This window comes from Plectrocnemia conspersa, unplaced genomic scaffold, assembly GCF_051122295.1.
Source record: "Plectrocnemia conspersa isolate PC_06_02 unplaced genomic scaffold, ASM5112229v1 ptg000009l, whole genome shotgun sequence".
Taxonomy (NCBI): Eukaryota; Metazoa; Arthropoda; class Insecta; order Trichoptera; family Polycentropodidae; genus Plectrocnemia; species Plectrocnemia conspersa.
This window is the reverse complement of record NW_028277173.1, coordinates 20,188,796-20,208,492: the sequence shown is the minus strand read 5'-3', so window position 1 is coordinate 20,208,492 and position 19,697 is coordinate 20,188,796. Positions and strand designations below refer to the sequence as shown.

The 19,697-nt window shown below is 26.6% G+C and overlaps 1 protein-coding gene and 1 long non-coding RNA gene across 2 annotated transcripts; one reads left to right on the top strand and one right to left on the bottom strand.

Moving 5' to 3' along the window:
- The first annotated feature begins 2,699 nt into the window (after nucleotides 1–2,699).
- LOC148232190 (uncharacterized) lies at nucleotides 2,700–3,448 on the top strand. Its single transcript, XR_015810800.1, has 2 exons — nucleotides 2,700–3,106; nucleotides 3,284–3,448. It is a non-coding gene; the product is annotated as an uncharacterized LOC148232190 (long non-coding RNA).
- Nucleotides 2,707–18,721, bottom strand: LOC148232189 (phospholipase B1, membrane-associated-like). The gene is made up of 8 exons (XM_088193178.1): nucleotides 18,572–18,721; nucleotides 14,008–14,244; nucleotides 7,695–7,956; nucleotides 7,152–7,321; nucleotides 6,874–7,090; nucleotides 6,662–6,810; nucleotides 5,691–5,859; nucleotides 2,707–5,445 (listed from the first exon to the last, which is right to left on the bottom strand). The coding sequence occupies exons 2-8, from the start codon at nucleotides 14,104–14,106 to the stop codon at nucleotides 5,285–5,287; spliced, it is 1,227 nt and encodes a 408-aa protein (XP_088049304.1). The 5' UTR covers nucleotides 14,107–14,244; nucleotides 18,572–18,721; the 3' UTR covers nucleotides 2,707–5,284.
- Nucleotides 18,722–19,697: the final 976 nt, after the last annotated feature.

Sequence of the window (19,697 nt, the reverse complement as noted above, 5' to 3'; positions counted from 1 at the left end):
TCGACCTTAACATGTTATATGAATTATTTCACATTCACATTTTTAATATACCCTTAATTTTATTTAATACATATACAGACTGTATTTATTGTTTAATAAATTACTTTCCTAAAATGTTAAATATATATTAAGACCTGAATTTTGACTAAGAATGAAAACATATTTTAAGCATACTAATCAGCTTTGCATATTTTCGTTAAAAACTAAGTATAATAAATATTAAAAAAACACACTTCTAGCACCGTATATTTAAAACCGATTATTTTCTTATGAAATGTCTAATAAATAATACATCTATTTAAAAATAGAAACTTTAGTATCCAAGAAAAAAATTTTACCACTCGGATTAATTTTACATACATTATAACGGAGTTTATATAGAATTTGTTGCTATGCTAGTTACCAATTGTATTTTTAAGCTTATGTTATATCATCACTCACATACCTTAGATCACATTTCATTTTATTTAATATATTTCATAAATATTAATATTCACGAACCTCTAAAATTCCACATGTATTGTAGCATGTGTTAACACTTGCAATCAATAAAAAAAGCACAAAAACATTTTTCCCGACAATCGACTAAAGCCGAAACCGACGATATCCAAAGTCAACAAAAACCGATGTTTTACTGTATATTGTAATTGATTAGATTTTTTATTATTGAAACCAGATTTTTCTAAAAATTAAATTAATAAATAAATATCGTACTTAATTAAAAATATTTCACAACCAGTAAAACCAGATTTTTCCACATTAGCTAATTACTCTTTTTTGCGAATAAAAACAGGCCACACAGAGAATGTTTATCTTTATTATTAACTTTCCATGATAGTAATATTTATTTTATTTTTACGTATGTGACGCACTTGCGGTAATCAAACGGTACATTAAATTTTACAAATTCCCAACAGGATATTAATTCCTTTGCCGCAAAAATGCAGTTTACTTTTGTGCTATTTGAACGTGTTAATTTTTTGCATATTTATTATGTACATTACAACACGTATACAATTAAAACGTTGCATTTTACAATTAATAGTTAAACAGAACTCTTTGATTACGGCAATTAAGCACTAATCGAGATTAAATGGCTAACCGTATATTATAACCAGCGTTCAAATCCAAGAACAGTTTAACTCGCCCATTTTTCTTTTTAAAACAAACTATAAGTTATCGCGCGAAACTGAGTTCAAACATAACCGTGACCCTCGATTTGAATACAGGCTTGTTTTGACCTCTTTAGGGTCAAGAATCGATTGCGCGCAGTCCCCTCATATCATTTAAACATGAGATAAATTAAATAAATTATTATCAATATTAAAAACAACTACACGTGACACGTGACTTCAATTATTATACACAATACATAAAATATATCCATGTTTATTAATTAATGAATCGCAATCGTTATATTATTATCATTTTTACGCTTTAATTGAATACAGAAATGTTCGTTGTTATTATTTAAAATATTTTTTTTCTGTCGTTTCTACGTATTACATATATTCAATGTTTGTTTATTACATTTGTGCCATTTAACAGTTGTAATTATTTGTGGATGTAATTTTTGGATTAATTAAAAATATTAATTTGGCATCTATTGCAATTTGAGTCAATGTTTATGACAACGACATTAAATATTCGTTAAATTCGTATCAAATATTTCACAATCAATTCTATTTATTGATGACTGTAATATATTTTTAATTACCATATAAACATAGGTATGGGTATTTCTTAAATTACATTTAGAATTTTCTAGTAAATAGTAAGTATAATATGCGTAGTAAAATATTATAATTTATCAATAGATGTATATAATTACTCATTTTTTTACATTTTTGGACGAAATATTTAGATTGTTATTCTATGATATGAAATATCTCAAAAAAAATGTATATTTTCTTATAGATAATTCTATAATTTATTGACTTGTGCCTACTTTTATTAATTTGGTCACAATTATAGCAATAACGCAAACATATTCACACGTGCTTGATTCCTCTTAAATACATAGAGTATAATTTAAAATATTTAAAATGATATTAGATCTGAACGGAACCTAAAATAATATATTATGTTTTTAAAATAATAAATTTAAAATAAATATGAGAGTAATTTGTGTATATTTTATATTTTTTTATTACATAAAATACCCTTATGCGTACTACAAGAAAAAGTATGTTTTGAGTGTGAGCCTAAATGCTCCAATTAACATAATTCGTATGCTGTATATATTAATACGTACTGGAGGAATTAATTCTAAGCCTCAGTTTGACTTAAATATAGTATTATACGTATATGTTTGTTTATTATCTTAGCCATGCTATCATGATATAAATGTATTTATTATTAATGCATTTTTTGTAAATTTAGGAGGTTATTTTCACCTATTAATAGATACATTTGTTATTCAAATAACTTAATGTGATCAAAGGACACGTTCAAGGATTTTGAAAATTTGGGCTAATTAATCTTAATAGCGTATTGGAAAAATGTTTTTGGAAGACGTCATAGGGGAGTACCAAAAAATGCCAATATTTGCCCTTACCAAAATTGCGTGTGTCATAAGTTCACAAGGTCTGGGTTTTTTCAATGGCGGGACAGTCGTTCGACGTGACGTCAAAGACCGGTACTGAGACCTGCCCATATGACTGACGGTCAGTGGTATATAAGCGAAGGTTGTAAAACCGGACGGTCATAGCATCGTTGACAGCCAACGACAAAGCAGTCTTTACACAGCTAAATTTTTAAAGTTCAAATCAAAATGTATCCCAATCCATTCGAGAGGAAGCACTCGCAGATCAGGCAGATAATCGATAAAATCCTTCACCCTGACCAGAACAAGGCCAAGAAGCAAAAGTTGGCTCCCAAGACCAACTTAAGAAGATACGACAGTTCCAGCTCAGACAGCTCTTCTTCTTCCACAATCTCCAAGGCTTCTAGCAAGCAGTACTTTGGTCTGGCGATCAAGACGTGAAAGTCTCACATCGCCAAAATCAGTGCCAATTTGTGTTCATAATGTGCCATTGTGAAGTTTAGTGAAAAATGTGAATTGTGGATTAATGCCAAGGCAGTACAAGATCGTCGAGTATCTGAGGTAATTATGTTATATTATACTTACAATAATAATAGTGTACTTTTAACCTTTGTTATTGATAATTTAATCGTTGATAAAACGCTAGACGTTTAAATATAACAAACTATTATTTTTCAATTTATTCTAATTAAAGTTTAATTACATTTCACTTACAGCCTTTTCTTTTTATTTTCACAGATGAGTCGAAACAAGGTAGCCTTGGTGAGAAAGATCCTTCGCGTCCTAGAAAGGAGTCAAGTTATTCTTCTGATTTATAAAATACTCCTTATATAATATTCATAAGGATCAAATACTGATATTATATTATTATCAATTCGAAAATATATTACAACTTTAAACGTATTAAAGACTTTCATTTTCAATACAAGTATCTTTATTAATTTCTTTAATAGTAGCCACTTTATTTTTATTAAAAAATCACATAGTAAAATTACTTTTAGTTTTATATTTAGATTTATTATTCTAAAATACATTACATATAAAACTACATTATGTCGTTCTTTGGAATTTTAACATACATACATTTAAATAAATATCGTAAATATACTTTTAAACACAAATTACGATAAGTAACATATTTGTTGGCACACCATGAAATGTCAGCTTTTAAATACAAAGTATACATAATTATTAAATAATAATAGGCAATTTAAATGCTTGGTTATATAACATAAAACATGGCCTTGATATAATGTTAAAAGATGCGCATAAAATAGTCTAACTTGTTTAATTATTTTAGGCTATTATTAGATATAATGAATACAGTAATACAACTAATACATAGATGTATATATATATATACACATACACATATATGTGTGTGTGCATGTATTTATAATACTTTCAATACTACAACTGACTAATTATACAATTTGTTAACTATTAACCCCTTATGCGTATCGCCGTACATGTACGGTGGTTGATCTTTTATTGTTTTGAGGTACCCCAGATAGTTACATATTTACATATACGTACATATAACTAAAGAAATAATAAATTTAAACAATATATATATTATTTTTTTATATTTGATTTTAAATGATTTTTATAGAAAGTAATACTAATAAATTAAAAAGTATGAAATAAATAAAAGTAATAAAAAATTATTTATATTATTATAAAACAATATTTAGAGCTTCTGAAATATTAATAAAAAAATACAAAAAAGCTAAATAATATATAAAAACATGTAAAATAATTTATTAAAACATAGTAATACAATAAAGTAGTAAAATAAAGCAAAACAATAAAACGTTTAGAATTCTTGGTTTTATTCTATAATTAACTTTAAATGCAATATAAAAAAATAATAAATAAATAGCTGCATAAATAATTATGAAAATATACGTAAAATTATCTTACTCCTAGGCGTATAATAAAAATTATACGCCTGGGATTGTTAGAATCAATATGTTATTATTTTTTTAAATAGCATTCATGGATTTTCAGTGTAACGGTTTTTAATCTAAATACATTAATATCTTATCTGTCTTCGATATATACATGAAATATAACTTCTTTCTTAGCCTGAAATAAATTTTGAGGAAAAAACAAGAGCGAGGCAAATGTAAAAACACATTTATTTGTTTGGCACCCATAGAATAAAGCAGTTAACGTGTTATTATAGCTGTTTTCGAGCAGTGAAAAACATAGGCTGATTGTTATTATAACTTATTTTTGACAAAATATCAATAATCATATTCTTGCTTTAACATATAAATATTTGGCTATAATTGCTACGCTACTATTTATTTTTATAGTTACCAGTATTTAAAACATTATCAATATTTTTGTGTATTGAGTGATGTATATTAAGAAAAATTCATGTCAAATATTCAGTATGATTTTGATCTATCTTACTTATTTATCTTTTGTACATACTGACAATTAATTTTACTTTAAAATGTTAATTAAAAATATATTAATCATTTTAAAAATTAGATTATTTTTATTATATCACATATTGTATTGAAACTAATATATTTTATTAATATCTCTTATATTATATTAAATTTATTAAAATACTTAGGTATAATCATATTAAAAAATTGTGAGCATAAATCAAGTATCAATTTTAAAGCATAGGTTTAAATTAAGAATATGACATTTCATATACGCCGGATAATACTTAATCAGTAAGATTGTTCATATAAAAAGATTTGGTTTTTAATTTTAGTTTCACTGTCTTCCAGTCTCTAAAAATGTTTTAGAATTTTTAAGCGTGAAAAAATATGGCGCGTTCTGTGATGGACATATGAACTTTTGCATCAAGAAATCCATTTTCATCGCCGACTTTCTACCGACTGGTTCCAGCAGATTGTTCCACAACAGATTAGCGGCTGAAAAAAAGAGATAATCAAGGCATGCACGTGATTTGCGAGCGGTTCAAAGTTAAACCTGACATTGTTAATTGAGTTGCTTAAATTATGGCGAACAAAGAGGATGCAAAACAAACTCTGAGTACTTGTGCGGAATAATCTCATTAAGAATGAATTAATATGTGTTTTCTAACAGTACTTGCGCATGACTGAGCTGTAACATATAAAGTAAAATTTACAGAAAATATTATAATAATAATAATTACCCATTGCGTGGCCCTTTTGCGAAAAATGAAAGCAGTCGTATGTTATGTAAGAGATGTCCATGACTTCGTCTAAATATCGCTTCGGGTCTTTTGGCAGATTGAATAATTTATCAAAAGGCTGTATCACGACTGTAAAATCATCACGTTTGTCGTATCTCCCTGTATCGATCTGAAAATAAAAATTTTTCGGGCGTAAAATTGAAAGCTCTTCTTGAATTGAAAGCTCGACTGGACGCGATCGTGATAAGCAAAGATCATTATGAAAAACAATACACGAAAAAGCAGAATCGCTCTATATATGTAAATACATGTTTATCTAGGGTAAATAAAAAAAATAATATATTAGAACCTTCTGCGAAATCGAAAATTTATGTTCAAATAAAATTTCATGGTTATACTTTGATAACATTTTATCCCTTGCGCACTGCAAAGGTAAAAGCATTTATAAACTTTGCGGCTTATTCGTATTCAATCAAATATATGCAATATAAGTATATTTATATAAATGTATAATATATAGAATAATGTATATTTATAAATATTCTACATTTAAAAATATCTACGCATTTATAGTTAATTAAACATTTAAATTAAAACATATACAACTATATAAGAAATATATAAATAGTAAAGATTATCATAGTTTAAAACCATATTTTTAGACAGACTCATTTAACTAGTTACAGTAACGAACGAAAGATGTCTTTTTTAAATTCAATTTTGGTTCATCTACTTAGTTACAGAAACAAACGAAAGATGACTCTTTCTAAATTATTTTTAGCTTTTAGTAGTCCCCTCAATTTTTAAATCGTAATATTATTATTTATATACAATTTAATTTACATAATATACCTTAAACTTAATATTTCCACTAAAATGACAATTGCATAAATATCAAAGTTTTATATGTGACAGCTACCTTTAAAACTTTATTGTATTATATGTTTCAAAATTCATATGTAAATACTTACAAGATTATCCAAAGAACGTTGATAACTTCTTGCCATTGCTCCCATATACGGAATAGGATCGTATCCTTGATTATGATAGCACATACAGAATAATCTATGCACCAAGTGACACTGGATTGATCTTTTTATTCTTACAGATACAGTCACATCTATAAAAATAAATTATACATGTATCACAAAAAATAAATATATAAAAAAATAGCAAAGCATACCGAGCACTGGAATCAAATTAACAAAAGTCCTAGGTAAGTTGTCTTGAAGATAGTCCAAGGCTTTCGTTATACTATTTATATATCCTGAAGCAGATCCTGCTGTTTTATTGAAACACTCTAATGTGCAAATATCGTTGGCACCAAAAAATACAGTGATCATCTTCCAATCATTTTTAAAATCAATCGTCGCGTCTTTCATTATTCTCTTGACCAGAACCTGTGATTAAAATAATAGCAATTTATATTTATTATTATGATGAATTTTAGATAAGACTTACCTTGGCTTGCATTACAGCATCTAAACTAGAAGCTACAGGAAATGCTACATTTAAATGCGAATCACGGAAAAAATACTCTCCAGTTCCAAGAGAATAACCATTCAATTGAGGATTAAACTCTTTCAGGATGTTGGGTAATGTCATTTGGTCTCTCCAAGTTCCATCACCACCTATAAATCTCATTAAAGATTATTGATATTTGCATTTTAGGAGCAAATAATATAAATATAATATTGGGATTGTATACCAATACAGATTGAAAGTAATATCTTATATAATAAATCGCTAATATATAATAAATTAGGCTAACATTAATCAGGCACGTACGGTGAGATACTTACTCGCGTGTTAAGTGATGAGTGTGAGAGATAAGGACGTGCGGAACGCACGCTCTTATCTCTCGCTCACTATCGTCACTTAATACGCGAGCGAGCGAAAGGGAAAGTATATCACGGTACGCGACCGACATCAATACATATTTATGATACATTAACTCATAAATATTTTTTTGATTAAATACAAAAATTAAGTTAAATAAATTACCTATACACCAAGAGACGCCTCTGTATTCAAATATAGTGTAAAATATAGATTCCCCCAAAGCACCACTACCAGCAATCAAAGAGTCTCCCATAGCACCTATCACCTTGATATCTCCAGGTCGTAGTTTATGAACAGAATTCGGAGGAACGCTGCTGGGTCCATAAGTTTTCACGTCGCAAGGAAATGGTAAATTATTTGAAAACACATTTTGTGTTCTCATCGTGCTCGTTCTTTTTGGATATCTTAGTGAAGAACGATATCTCTGAAAAATAAATAAATACAATGAGAGTTGTGAGGCTCAAAAACAGCAGATGTTTCTTAATATAATTATTACAACATTTAAGTGTATAATGTATAGTTAAAAAAATATTTGACGAAATGCTGTGATAGACTAACGTTCATTATTTCGTATGTGTGCACATATAATAAAATATGACTTGTAATGTAATTAATTGAATGGAATAAAAAACATATGATTGGTACCTACTGGTGATTTTGAGGTTTTGCTGTCATATTGACAAACACTTATTTAACATAAGTATATTGTAAAATAATACAATATACTATTTATATTATAAATTTATAAAGTAATGTGCAGCATTTTATTTGTTAAGAGTATTCTAATGCAGCTATTTAGAGCAATTCCATTTAGTTACTAAAACTTTAGGAACTTACTCTATAAAGTAGATTTTATCAACATATAATCAAAATTTTAATTAACAATAGAAATAATTTTTCAATTATGTAAGTTAATATTAAATCCAATATAAGATGTTTTTACTGAAATATTTATATTACGTATAAATATTTATTAAAAAATATATTTTATTTTATAAATATATATACTGGGTATAAATGTATTCAAAATATATTCTAAAATGTTTAAAGACTAACTTTAAAAAACAATATTATTTAAAGTACCTTATATATATTTTTACATTTTTTTTAATAATAATTTATTCAGATACAAATATTACTTTTATTCTGTGTAATACAGGTATAATTGTTATATCTAGTTAATATAATCACTAATGTACTTAAACGTCTTTTGAATACTTAATATATAAATTGCAATTATAGTTTTAATTGCCTTTTACTACATATGAGGTGCTTAAAAAATTAAGGGCGAACCAAAAAAGATTACAATTTATTTTAATTTTTTTATAAAATTTCAAAATAATATAGCTAGAACCCTACAACATAATAACTTAACCTTGATAAATAGTTCTTAGCTTATGAATAAAGTTGGTTGTTAATATTAAAAAAAAATTATAACCAGCATGAAAACAGTTCGTATCACACATGGACCCTAGTGTTTTTCAGTTTCTTTTGTGTCTGGGAGAATAAAAATAGTGATTATTTTTTAAAAATAATTTTGATGAGTCATCATAAGATTATTTGATCGAGTGTAGGAATGTCATGAAAAATATTTACAATAAAATATATCTAGATTGCTTATAGTAAGATATATTGATTATAGTCTGTAGTAATAGTTTAAATTTAATAAAATAAATCTGATTGATTTAGAGACTTTGATTTCAGTCAGATGTCTCAGTATTTAATTAGTAGTGATTGTTGATTATATTTACTTCGTTTGGCTTTCCATCTCACAACAAAATATTTACTATAAATTTATAAAATTTTCCACACTTGCATTTAATGAGTTTGTCTTTATTATTTTCAATATCAAATATTATTATAAACATATAAATATCTATTATTGTAAATTCAACCATAGTTTGTATTTATTTTAAGTTTAATTTCCTGCAATCTTTAAGGCTTAAAAAAATATTTTTTAGTATAAAAAAAATTTGAACCCACTTAAAACTTCGATGTTTTGAGAAGATCAGATTGAATTTTTGTGTTTAGAAAATAAATCAAATAAAAGATGACCCATTACGTGTTTTGTTAACTTTATATATTATTTGTCAATTTTTGGCATAGTTTATTTAAAAATGTATTAAAAGATTACGAAATAAATTTATGATTTAAAAGAAAAAACTGTCCCTTATATTAAAAATATATTTGTTATAAGGGCTTCATTTACCAAATCGTAAATTAGTGTCATATTATAAAACTTTTTCTATAGATAGCATCATATATGCATATTTTGGTCGATCTTTTCTCTTTACGTAGCATATGGCAGGATATTAAAATAAATTATAGTAGGAAGAAGGGTTTCGTAAAAAGTTTCACACGTATTCAGTCGTATAGGGAAGTGCGAAAATGGTAATGCGTATGCGTGATTCGAATCCGTAGCATGCCAATGCCACAGTTACGAAATTGTGGCACATTCTTCATGCCATTCTTTTTTACGTTTGAGCATCACCGCTTGAATATTCAACGGTGAGGTGAATCAATCGATTGTTTGGCGAATTTCAACGTGTGCATACGCCTGTAGAAAACTTTTGTAATTACGACATAAGTAACGTGTTAAATAAACAATGGTGTATAATAGAACACGTATTCAATTAATTTGCTCCTGTGAGATAGCACAGCCTGTGAAATTGTAGTCCCAGATTTCAAAATCAGTTTCTGTCGAGATAAACTTCAAGATATTTGGCCAAGTTCCCTTGTGGTATTCATTTCCCATTAAGAGATACTGGAGGGCAAGTATAAAGTATGGATTGATTTATTTTCATTAATTCAGATTAGCCATTTAGAGAACCAAGCTTTGACTTTTGAGGGATGATCTTGCAGCTTTTTCGATGCTATTTTTGAATGATTGTGTCGTCGGCAAATGTGGCAAGTCTTGTTAACTTCCTCTAAGAAAGATCTATCGTGTATAACAAATACAGCATCGGTCCAAGAACGCTGCTCTAAAGTATACCCGACGATATATGCTACAGATTGATGTTTACTTCTCAGATATTAATTTTGAAGTGTATACTTTTAAGTTAGGATTGGATTATTTTGAATATGTTGTGTGAATGCAGTCTCCTAATTTTATAGAGTAGTCCGGGATGACACACATTGTTAAAAGCGTGCGTTATATCTATGAATACATGTGAACAGATTTTTTATCTTTATTGATATATTTTGGCAACCTAATAAGTATATAATAATTACTAGTTCTGATATCCTATATACAGTAAAAATTAAAATATTATACACTAGACCACTGGAGTATGGAATTTAATCCCAGATCCTTCATATATACCACTGGTATTTAGTCTTAATACGATATTTTTATAAATTAAGATATAATCCAGGGGTCGACAAATATGTATATAAATTGTATAATTTGCTAAATTCACATGCGGTAATAATCTATAATACATCGACTTCTTATTTGTTTTATTATTTTTTTTGAAAATTATATGGTAGTTGAAGCAAAAATTAAATATTAATTAAAATGATTTCATAAAATAAAAATTAGTCTGACATTCTACTTAATATCCATTGCTTCAGCATTTTCTGAAACACTTTTCTATACATATATATTGTATATATGTGTGTTAATAATTTACAAGCAGGATCAGTGAAAATGGAAGACGAGCTCTGTATATTGTTCTGACGACTGGTTAATGATCTTTATTTATTTTAAATGTTTCATACTTTATCTACATATTTAATTTAATACACGTGTATTAAGGATAATTACTTATTGACGAGACACACGTTTAAATAATTAATTACAAATAATTTAATTGATTTGTAAAATTTATTCATTGTTGCTATGCGAATTTATATTATGCAGTTATCTTGTTGGTTGGTATTTATGCAGTTAACTTGTTGGTTCCAACAAATTCATACAATTCATATCTCGTGTAATATTTTGTTCACATATCTGATTAAATTATACTTGACATGCAAAAAAATAGAAGTAGTGTATATTTTTTTAATTTTAAATGCATCGTAGCTTGCCGTTCTATTGATCTTTTCAGTGCGATTTTTGTCAAGGTTTTTTAAATGTAAAAACATTTATTAATCATATATATAAATTATGATTATATATAAAAAATATAAAATTATACAGTACAATATAGTAACTAGCTGTGTTAGTGTTATATACATGCATATATACATATCTACTAGGTTGTTAGGAAAGTTGATCGTGATTAAAACAAAACTTAAAATATTCATTTTATGAGGTTTTATTTTGTTTTTTATTTATAGACTTTTTTTGGTATCAAAAGTTTTATGGTATCAAAAGTTTACTTATATAGTATAGTGAAGGCCACGAAAATTATTCATTAAAAATTTCGTGTTAGTTTTAAATTTATGCTGGTAATATTAACCTTGAAAATCATATCTGCCGTTGAAGAAGAGAGATTAAAAAATTGCTAAAGTGAATGCACAAGTAACTGTTCAAAGAACAACAAAAAAAACGTTTTAAAGTCTGTTCATTGGTTCTTAGAAACAATAGAGAACCATCCTTAAAGATAATTATTACCTGCGGTAAGAAATGAATACTCTACGATTTCCAGAAGATATTGGGATAATTGTTTAATAATTATTAACCTTCAAAACATGCTTTAAAGTTAAGTTGTCGCCCGAAACAAATTATCGTGACAGTATGTTGTTATTTTTTTTTATTTTTTTTAGTACAGTGGAATCATTTTATAGAAAAAATAACTATATAAGTAATCGATCTTTAAAAACAGATTTGAAGCGGTATTGCTTCATGATTAAACGAAGAACAAAATTTAATAAATAAGGTTTCAATTTTTTGCCTAATCCTTCATTTCTTACAGATCATTACATTGTAAATATTTGGATATAATTCTTCGGAATACTAAAGTAAATAATCAGAGTGATATTAAAAAATTCCTTTGACGGCTTCACAACTTCTAAAATAAACTAAAAAAATATTAAAAATGGATATTGGTAAATAGTTAGTAAAAGATTTCGTGTTAGTTTTAAATTTATGCTGGTAATATTAACCTTGAAAATCATATCTGCCGTTGAAGAAGAGAGATTAAAAAATTGCTATAGTTAATCCACAAGTAGCTGTTCAAAGAACGACAAAAAAAAAAGTTTTAAGGTCTGTTCATTGGTTTTTAGAAACAATAGAGAACCATTCTTAAAGATAATTATTACATGCGGTAAGAAATGGATGCTCTACGATTTCCAGAAGATATTGGGATTATTGTATAATAATTATTAACCTTCAAAATATGCTTTAAAGTTGAGTTGTCACCCGAAACAAATTATGGTGACAGTATGTTGGTTACTCTTTTTTTTAGTGCAGTCTAATCATGTTATAGAAAAATAAACTAAGGGTAGTTGATCTTTGAAAACAGATTTGAAGCGGTATTGCTCCATGATTTAACGAAGAACAAAATTTAATAAATTGTGTTTTAATTTTTTGCTGAATCTTGGTTTTTATCTACAGATTATTACACTGTGAATATTTTGATCTAATTCTTCAGATTACAAAATTAAATAATCAGAGCGATATTATTAAATTTTATCACAGCTTCTAAAATAAACAATTAAATAAAAAGGGACATTGGTAAATAGTTGGTTTCTGTAAGCTGTAATTAATTAATAAAATTACGTAAACTCTACTGAAAAATGTATAAATATGCATTTAAATTAAAAATTACTCTTAATATGATGCTTATTTAATTAATGTTATTTTTTTAAGTCGTATTTTTTATAGTATTATTTTAACAATAATATACAGTAAATTTGCAACACTCGAATATATTTACGATTAAATGCGACAATCTTAAAATATATGCATCTGATTGTACATATCTTACACAATAGTACAATACCATTGCCTATGCAATAATGGAATAAATTTCACATAAGATTTTTCCACCTCATTATCCGCATAATAATTTATTGTGAACACAACCTAATCCATATATGTTTGTCAATCTCTAAGCATGGCATCGTTGCATTTATCACATGAATATATATTGCTCATTTTTTATAATAATATAAATCAAGGTGTTAATGCGAAATTAAATTTAAGTACCTGTTTGTGTAATAGGAATGATATCGACCATTCCCTTGATCTACTTGATTTAAAGTAATTAAAAAAATATTATAATTGAGTAATAGCGGTAAGAGTAAAATTATTGATTCAATATTATATAGCGAGCATATAAACTGATTGTGTTGATTTTAATGTAAACTTACCGTAAGATTTGTACATTGCGATGTGCAATATGCTTGTAAGTGTTGTATCTAAACGGGTAAAACACGATTAGATCAGGTTAACTTTTTATAACTTCTTATTTGACCCTTAAGCTTGATTGCTTTGTCTCGACGAGCGTGTGTTTTGAGTTTTTAAAATTACGTTTCTTATATCAAGTCTTAATTAATGAATATATAAATGAAGAAGATCGTGACTTACTGTTCTTTCGCCATTTCCATTGATAGTGTTGTCTATTTGTGCCGATGTCAAAACACTCACAAACAAAAGCATGACACATATCTTCATTATTTGATACATTATAAAAGTAAGTAAATAATGATAATATCACTTTTTTAAATACTGAAAATCACTTTAGGAATATATATATATATTTCACAAGAACTCGCTATCTTTAGGTATCATGGCGTTTGGTGTTGTTGTGATGAGGTTGGAGTACTGAAAAAAAAAATTTTGGTTCAATTTTTAAGTTCAGGTTAAATAAAAAGTTTGTAATATTCGTTTTAGTATTTATGTTGAATATTCTATATAAATAATATACTATTTTATTAAAATAGTATGCCTTCTAAGAAAAATTAGATCTACAATAAAATAGTGTCGTGTTTAATATAAATATATATAAAAAATTATTTAGTGCTGTAAAAATGCTGTTGTAACGTATGATTTTTTAGGCTAAGAAAATGTTTTTAATCTTCAAATGATTTGGTTCTAAAATAAAATATTCTTAGTTACTGCAGTATTTAAAGGCTCAGTAATTTTCTTTGCTTTTGATGAGTAGTTTTAATAGTGATCAGTGACTTAAATAAATGGTAAATTGTATAATAGTAAGTAATGGGTATAAATGGATATTATTATTATTAATTATAACAGAGTTTGCTCTTTTCATTAAATGTTCTGTTTTTAAAATAAAATATTAGTTATATATTTTCTGTATATTGACATTTTAAAAGAGAACGTTATTGAGATGCAATATAAAATTCGACTATTAAATATTTGTGTAATTCTTTTAATAATATCAGGGGTATTAAAAAAAATACTAATTGTTGCGTTTAAAATTAATGACCGTTTATTTGTTGCTAATTCAAACTGAGGTCATATTACCTTGAATTGAATGAAAGCAATAGAACATGTATTGCTATTTAGCATTTTTCAATATGTATTTATTTATATAATTTTGGTAATAAACATTTACTCATAATATTATTTCACGATTTACTAACTTAAATATGTATTTATTTTTATAATTTTAGCATTAAGGTTTTACTCAAAATAGTCAAAAAAATTAGTATTATTGTTGTGTATTATTAATTAAAACCACTAGTAGTAAAAAGTGTAAAGTATAATAAATAAATCATATATATTCACGGAAATAGTTTATATTTTATGGTAACTATATAATGCAATAGGTCATATGTATGTATATAGGTCAAAAACTTATCTGCAGTGTTTAAACACTGTGAAAGTGGCGTTTTTAATGCAAGAGCGGTGCATCACACTCGTCTCGGTCTCAAATACTTTTTTCTTTGTAAATTGCACAATGTGTGCATCGATGACACAATGCAAAGAAGTAAATTGCATTTTCGAGCCAGGAATAATCGTCGTTAAATATTCACCGTAAGTCACCTGTGTGTGCTATAATAGCAAGAGAGTGAAAGTGTAGAAGTACTGAACCTGAATATACCAAGTAGGGCTCTATTGCCGGCTTGTTATTTGTTAGAAACAAATAGTAAGACAAAACTCATATTTTGAATAGATAAATTTAAGATAAATCATGTTTATAATGTTATTAAAATTAATTGCATATTAAGAAAAATCGCTTTATGAGGTACAACTATTTAAAGCACGATGGTTTGTAACGAGTCCACCGTGCAATTCCATTCAACCGGTTTCATAGAAAATTCAATAACGGATCCTACAAATTATTCTATTGGGTTACTTTTCTCTACATTTCTCAATAAGTTGTGCAATCGATCCTTCTTAATATAAAAATCAATGAATAGCAATTAAACGCAAGGTGTAATTATATTGGCAAAAATACAAGGATGAAGGTAAATTGCATCATATCGGATTATAGGTAAACTATTATGTGGTATCGTATTTGTGGTTTTCAGCTTTCGAAATGCCAACATTTACTATTGGTTTGTTATTAAATAGTAGATCATATGCGAGAGATATTAGGAAAGTAAATAAATATATTTTTTAGAATACTTGGTTTATTAATTTTGATCTTTAGAATGAGATTTGATTGATTTTTACGTAATAAAAGTCATATGTTTGAACATCCAACGTTTGCCTATACTGTTTTATATAGATATGTATTGCAATTATGTATAAGTTTGTTGGTTGTTTAAAGTTATATTCCCCCTTAATTTTTGAATGACTTAATCGGTGACAAAATTGACCTTCCACTCCTTTCTTTTGCATAAACGTCATTTCTTTCCGATTTAAATTCAAGACAGCATTTTGTTACAGTTTGCTTGTTAATAACGTCATTGACATAAAAATAAACATGATGAATTTTAGTTGCAGTTTCTCCTTCCCAACATACTGAAGAAATTTCGCACTTGGTAAGAATTGACACGGTCATTTTAAGCACACTGAGAAAACTGCAATAGTAAGCAGATATCAGGCGAAACGGCAAAGTTGACAATCGAGTAATAAATTATTTAAATTTGACTAGAGATTTTACTTAACGTATGCATATATACATATAAAAAATAATTGATTTATTATGAAAGAGCTGCACGATATTCATAAATGATTGATGGTAGAATAAAAAATCTATGTTCTAGTTTATGTATTGACCTTAAACAGTATTTATTACAATAATATTTAAAATTTAATTTGTAGGTATTTAATAAAAATATATCCAAAATATTAAATAAATCTATATCTAGTCATATTTTCTTCATAAAAAAATGTTGTACACAATAGTAATAAATCTTAATTTTCTTCGCTGGTAATTCAGTGTTATTTCATATTAAGTTTAAAGTGTGTCGCAGCGTGATCACGACATTTAACATTAAATCTTAATAACAATGAGACAATTCAACAAAAACGTACACTTTCATGCTGCATATGATTTTTTTATTTCTGTAATATTCTTGCATCGGAGAAATCAAGTGCTGTGACATTAAATTTTGTACCTCTCTCGTTCCCATGTCGTCCAAGAATAAGATAAGATCTTACAAAATTTGGTGACACGAGCCTGTTGAGTTTCTTAGGCCTTGAATGTTGGAATGTCATCCTGGTTCATAGACCATATGCACCAAAAATATTCATTGAATTAAATCTCTCATTACAACAAGAAATTTAGAATAAAATTAAAACTACGCTCATATACGTTTTTCTATTTTTAATAGTAAGTGAAACTAACGTAACTGAGCTACTATCGTTGTATAATAGCTGATGTATACGAAGCACTCGAGATTTACTGCATACAGTAATATTGTTGATCAATACTATCTATGAGAGTTAACTTGTAAAATTACTAGAAAATAATAATTAAATTTAACTAATGAAAACACTTTATTAAACTATTTTAAATAATAAATAAGACTGTTGCGATGTCAATAAAAAAACGGAACTCAAGCATTGAATAATGTCATAAGTGCGTTTCTAACTGCATCACAGTTATGTCATTGACAAGTTTGATGTATTATATACAAGTATTTACTACATACACTGATAAAATAAATCTGACTTTTAACTATTGCAAAATATAAATAATCTCTGCTTATTCATGTAAAAACCCATACGGTCTGATTCATTTAGGATGTAACCTACTTAGATTTCTTAACATAATTTTATTGCGCACACTTTAATGTTTCTTTAACCTTTAAATAAATGCATTAAATCAACCTGTTGTTAAAGATTTAAAAGAGATACTCTCACATTCAAAGACTTGTATTTTAAGTAACTTTACGATACTAAAAGCAGTATAACACTACTTGTTATATTGTTCTTTCACGATCCGTGCATTGTGCCATCATTATGGCAATTGATGAGTTATGTCTAATAATAAGAAACGTAATGATTCCTGCTTATTCTATAGTGTACGTATAAATCTTCAATAGGAATAATTTTTAAGTTATATAACATGTTTAAAGATACAATAGCTCAAAAGGAAAACAAGTACATTCAGATATAATAAAATAACTATGGGATTGTGAAAAAGTTAAATTAACTTTCAGCAGAAGAAATATTTAATTTGTAAAGAAAATTTAGATATATATGAAAAAATTAATTTTATTATATTTAAATAATCAATAATTAATTTTGAAGAAATCGAATTTGATATTAAGCAAAATAAGGATTTTTATTAAATATTTTTAGTAAAGTAAATTAAGATTTAATTAATGGATTTAAACTCAGAAACAATGGACTTTTCATGCATGTAAATAAATAAAATTAGGTCGTGAAATCGTAACTTGACATTTACTAAAAATAGTATTTTGGTTATGTATTGTATTTTCCATGAAGTAAATTTAAATTTATGAACTGTTAAATTAGGTATTAACTTTAAATGTCAAATATATGACAAGGCAATTTATTTATTTTTAATCAAACAATTTGTCATAAGAAACATTCTTTTTATGAATATATTTTTATTAGTATTTAAAAACACTTGGGACATATATCAAAGCAAAAATATTATTTTACTTTCATTTTCAGGAAAACAAAGTTCATATCAGAATCATATATTATTTCAAGCATTGAATTATTAGGTCTATTGTATTATATAAAAATATAGAAAGATAATTACCATAAAATTATTAAACACTTAATTTATGACATACACTCAACTTTAATATTTTTTATTATAAATTACCATTTATGATTATTTTTAATTTATCATATTAAATAAAAACATAATTTTCAGAGGTACTTCGCGGGTCGGAGCTGTCCGCACTATTAAAGCTCCTAACTTGTACTGCTCTTGGTTTTGTCCCTGGCCTCAGCAGCCACCACCCAGGCCAGTACTCTTCTTGCACAACCTTCTATTACCATAGCACCTTGTAATCGGATCAAATTCATATTGAGATTCATAAGCTACGATTTTATGTGTCACAAAAGAATTTTCCTCTAAAAAATAGTGAGTGCATCATTCCAATATATTATGTCAAGTAAAATTTTTACTGCTTTTATGTCGAAATGCATCTTGGGTTTAAAATTATTGATGCTGCATCTTACTGGTTGGTGTCTATTTTCATTTTAAGAACCACTAACACAGTTTTGTAATATGCGTACCAACGATAAAAGTAAAAGCAAGTTTATTGATGATTAATTTAACAACGTGCGTGCTTTTGAGAAAATTGTCTAATTATTTCCTGTAGAGGTTTAGCACTATTTCAAGGATCTATGATAAATAATATTTTAATGTATGATTCTACATTATATTTTTTAGTCCTTGAGCTACGTTGCTAAATAATAAGCCTAATAAAAAATGTAATGTTAAATAATAATAAATATTGGTATATTATTACTGTGTAAGCAAGGAAATGGATTAATAATTTGCATTTATAATACTATACATACATGTATGTTCATATATCAATAATATTTTGATGAGCACACTGGTGAAAAAAAATTAAAAAATTATTCTAAATCAATTTATTAAATTTTAGTAAATAACAGAAATTACAATTAAAAATATAACATGCCTAATAAACTGAACTCTTATAAATGAAAGTCTTCACAGTTTAATAAATATCTATAAAAATTTTATAGTTCTTACTAAGATAATTACTTAGGTTATATTAGATTGTATACAATTTTTCAAAGATATGATTATATGAATTTTAAGTACGTGCTAATTCCAGATCGTCATTGTGCGCTTAGTATATTTGTATTGTACGTTTTTTGTTCTACTCAATCTAATCATATACGGC

Bases quoted from the DNA above. Each gene is read 5' to 3' on its own strand.
- LOC148232189 (XM_088193178.1), bottom strand. From the start codon at position 14,106: ATGTATCAAATAATGAAGATATGTGTCATGCTTTTGTTTGTGAGTGTT. The intron at 7,322-7,694 runs GTAATTTATTTA...TGAGATTTATAG, and splicing joins AGGCGTCTCTTGGTGTATAG to GTGGTGATGGAACTTGGAGA. The intron at 5,446-5,690 runs GTAATTATTATT...TCTTTTTTTCAG, and splicing joins GCAAAAGGGCCACGCAATGG to CCGCTAATCTGTTGTGGAAC.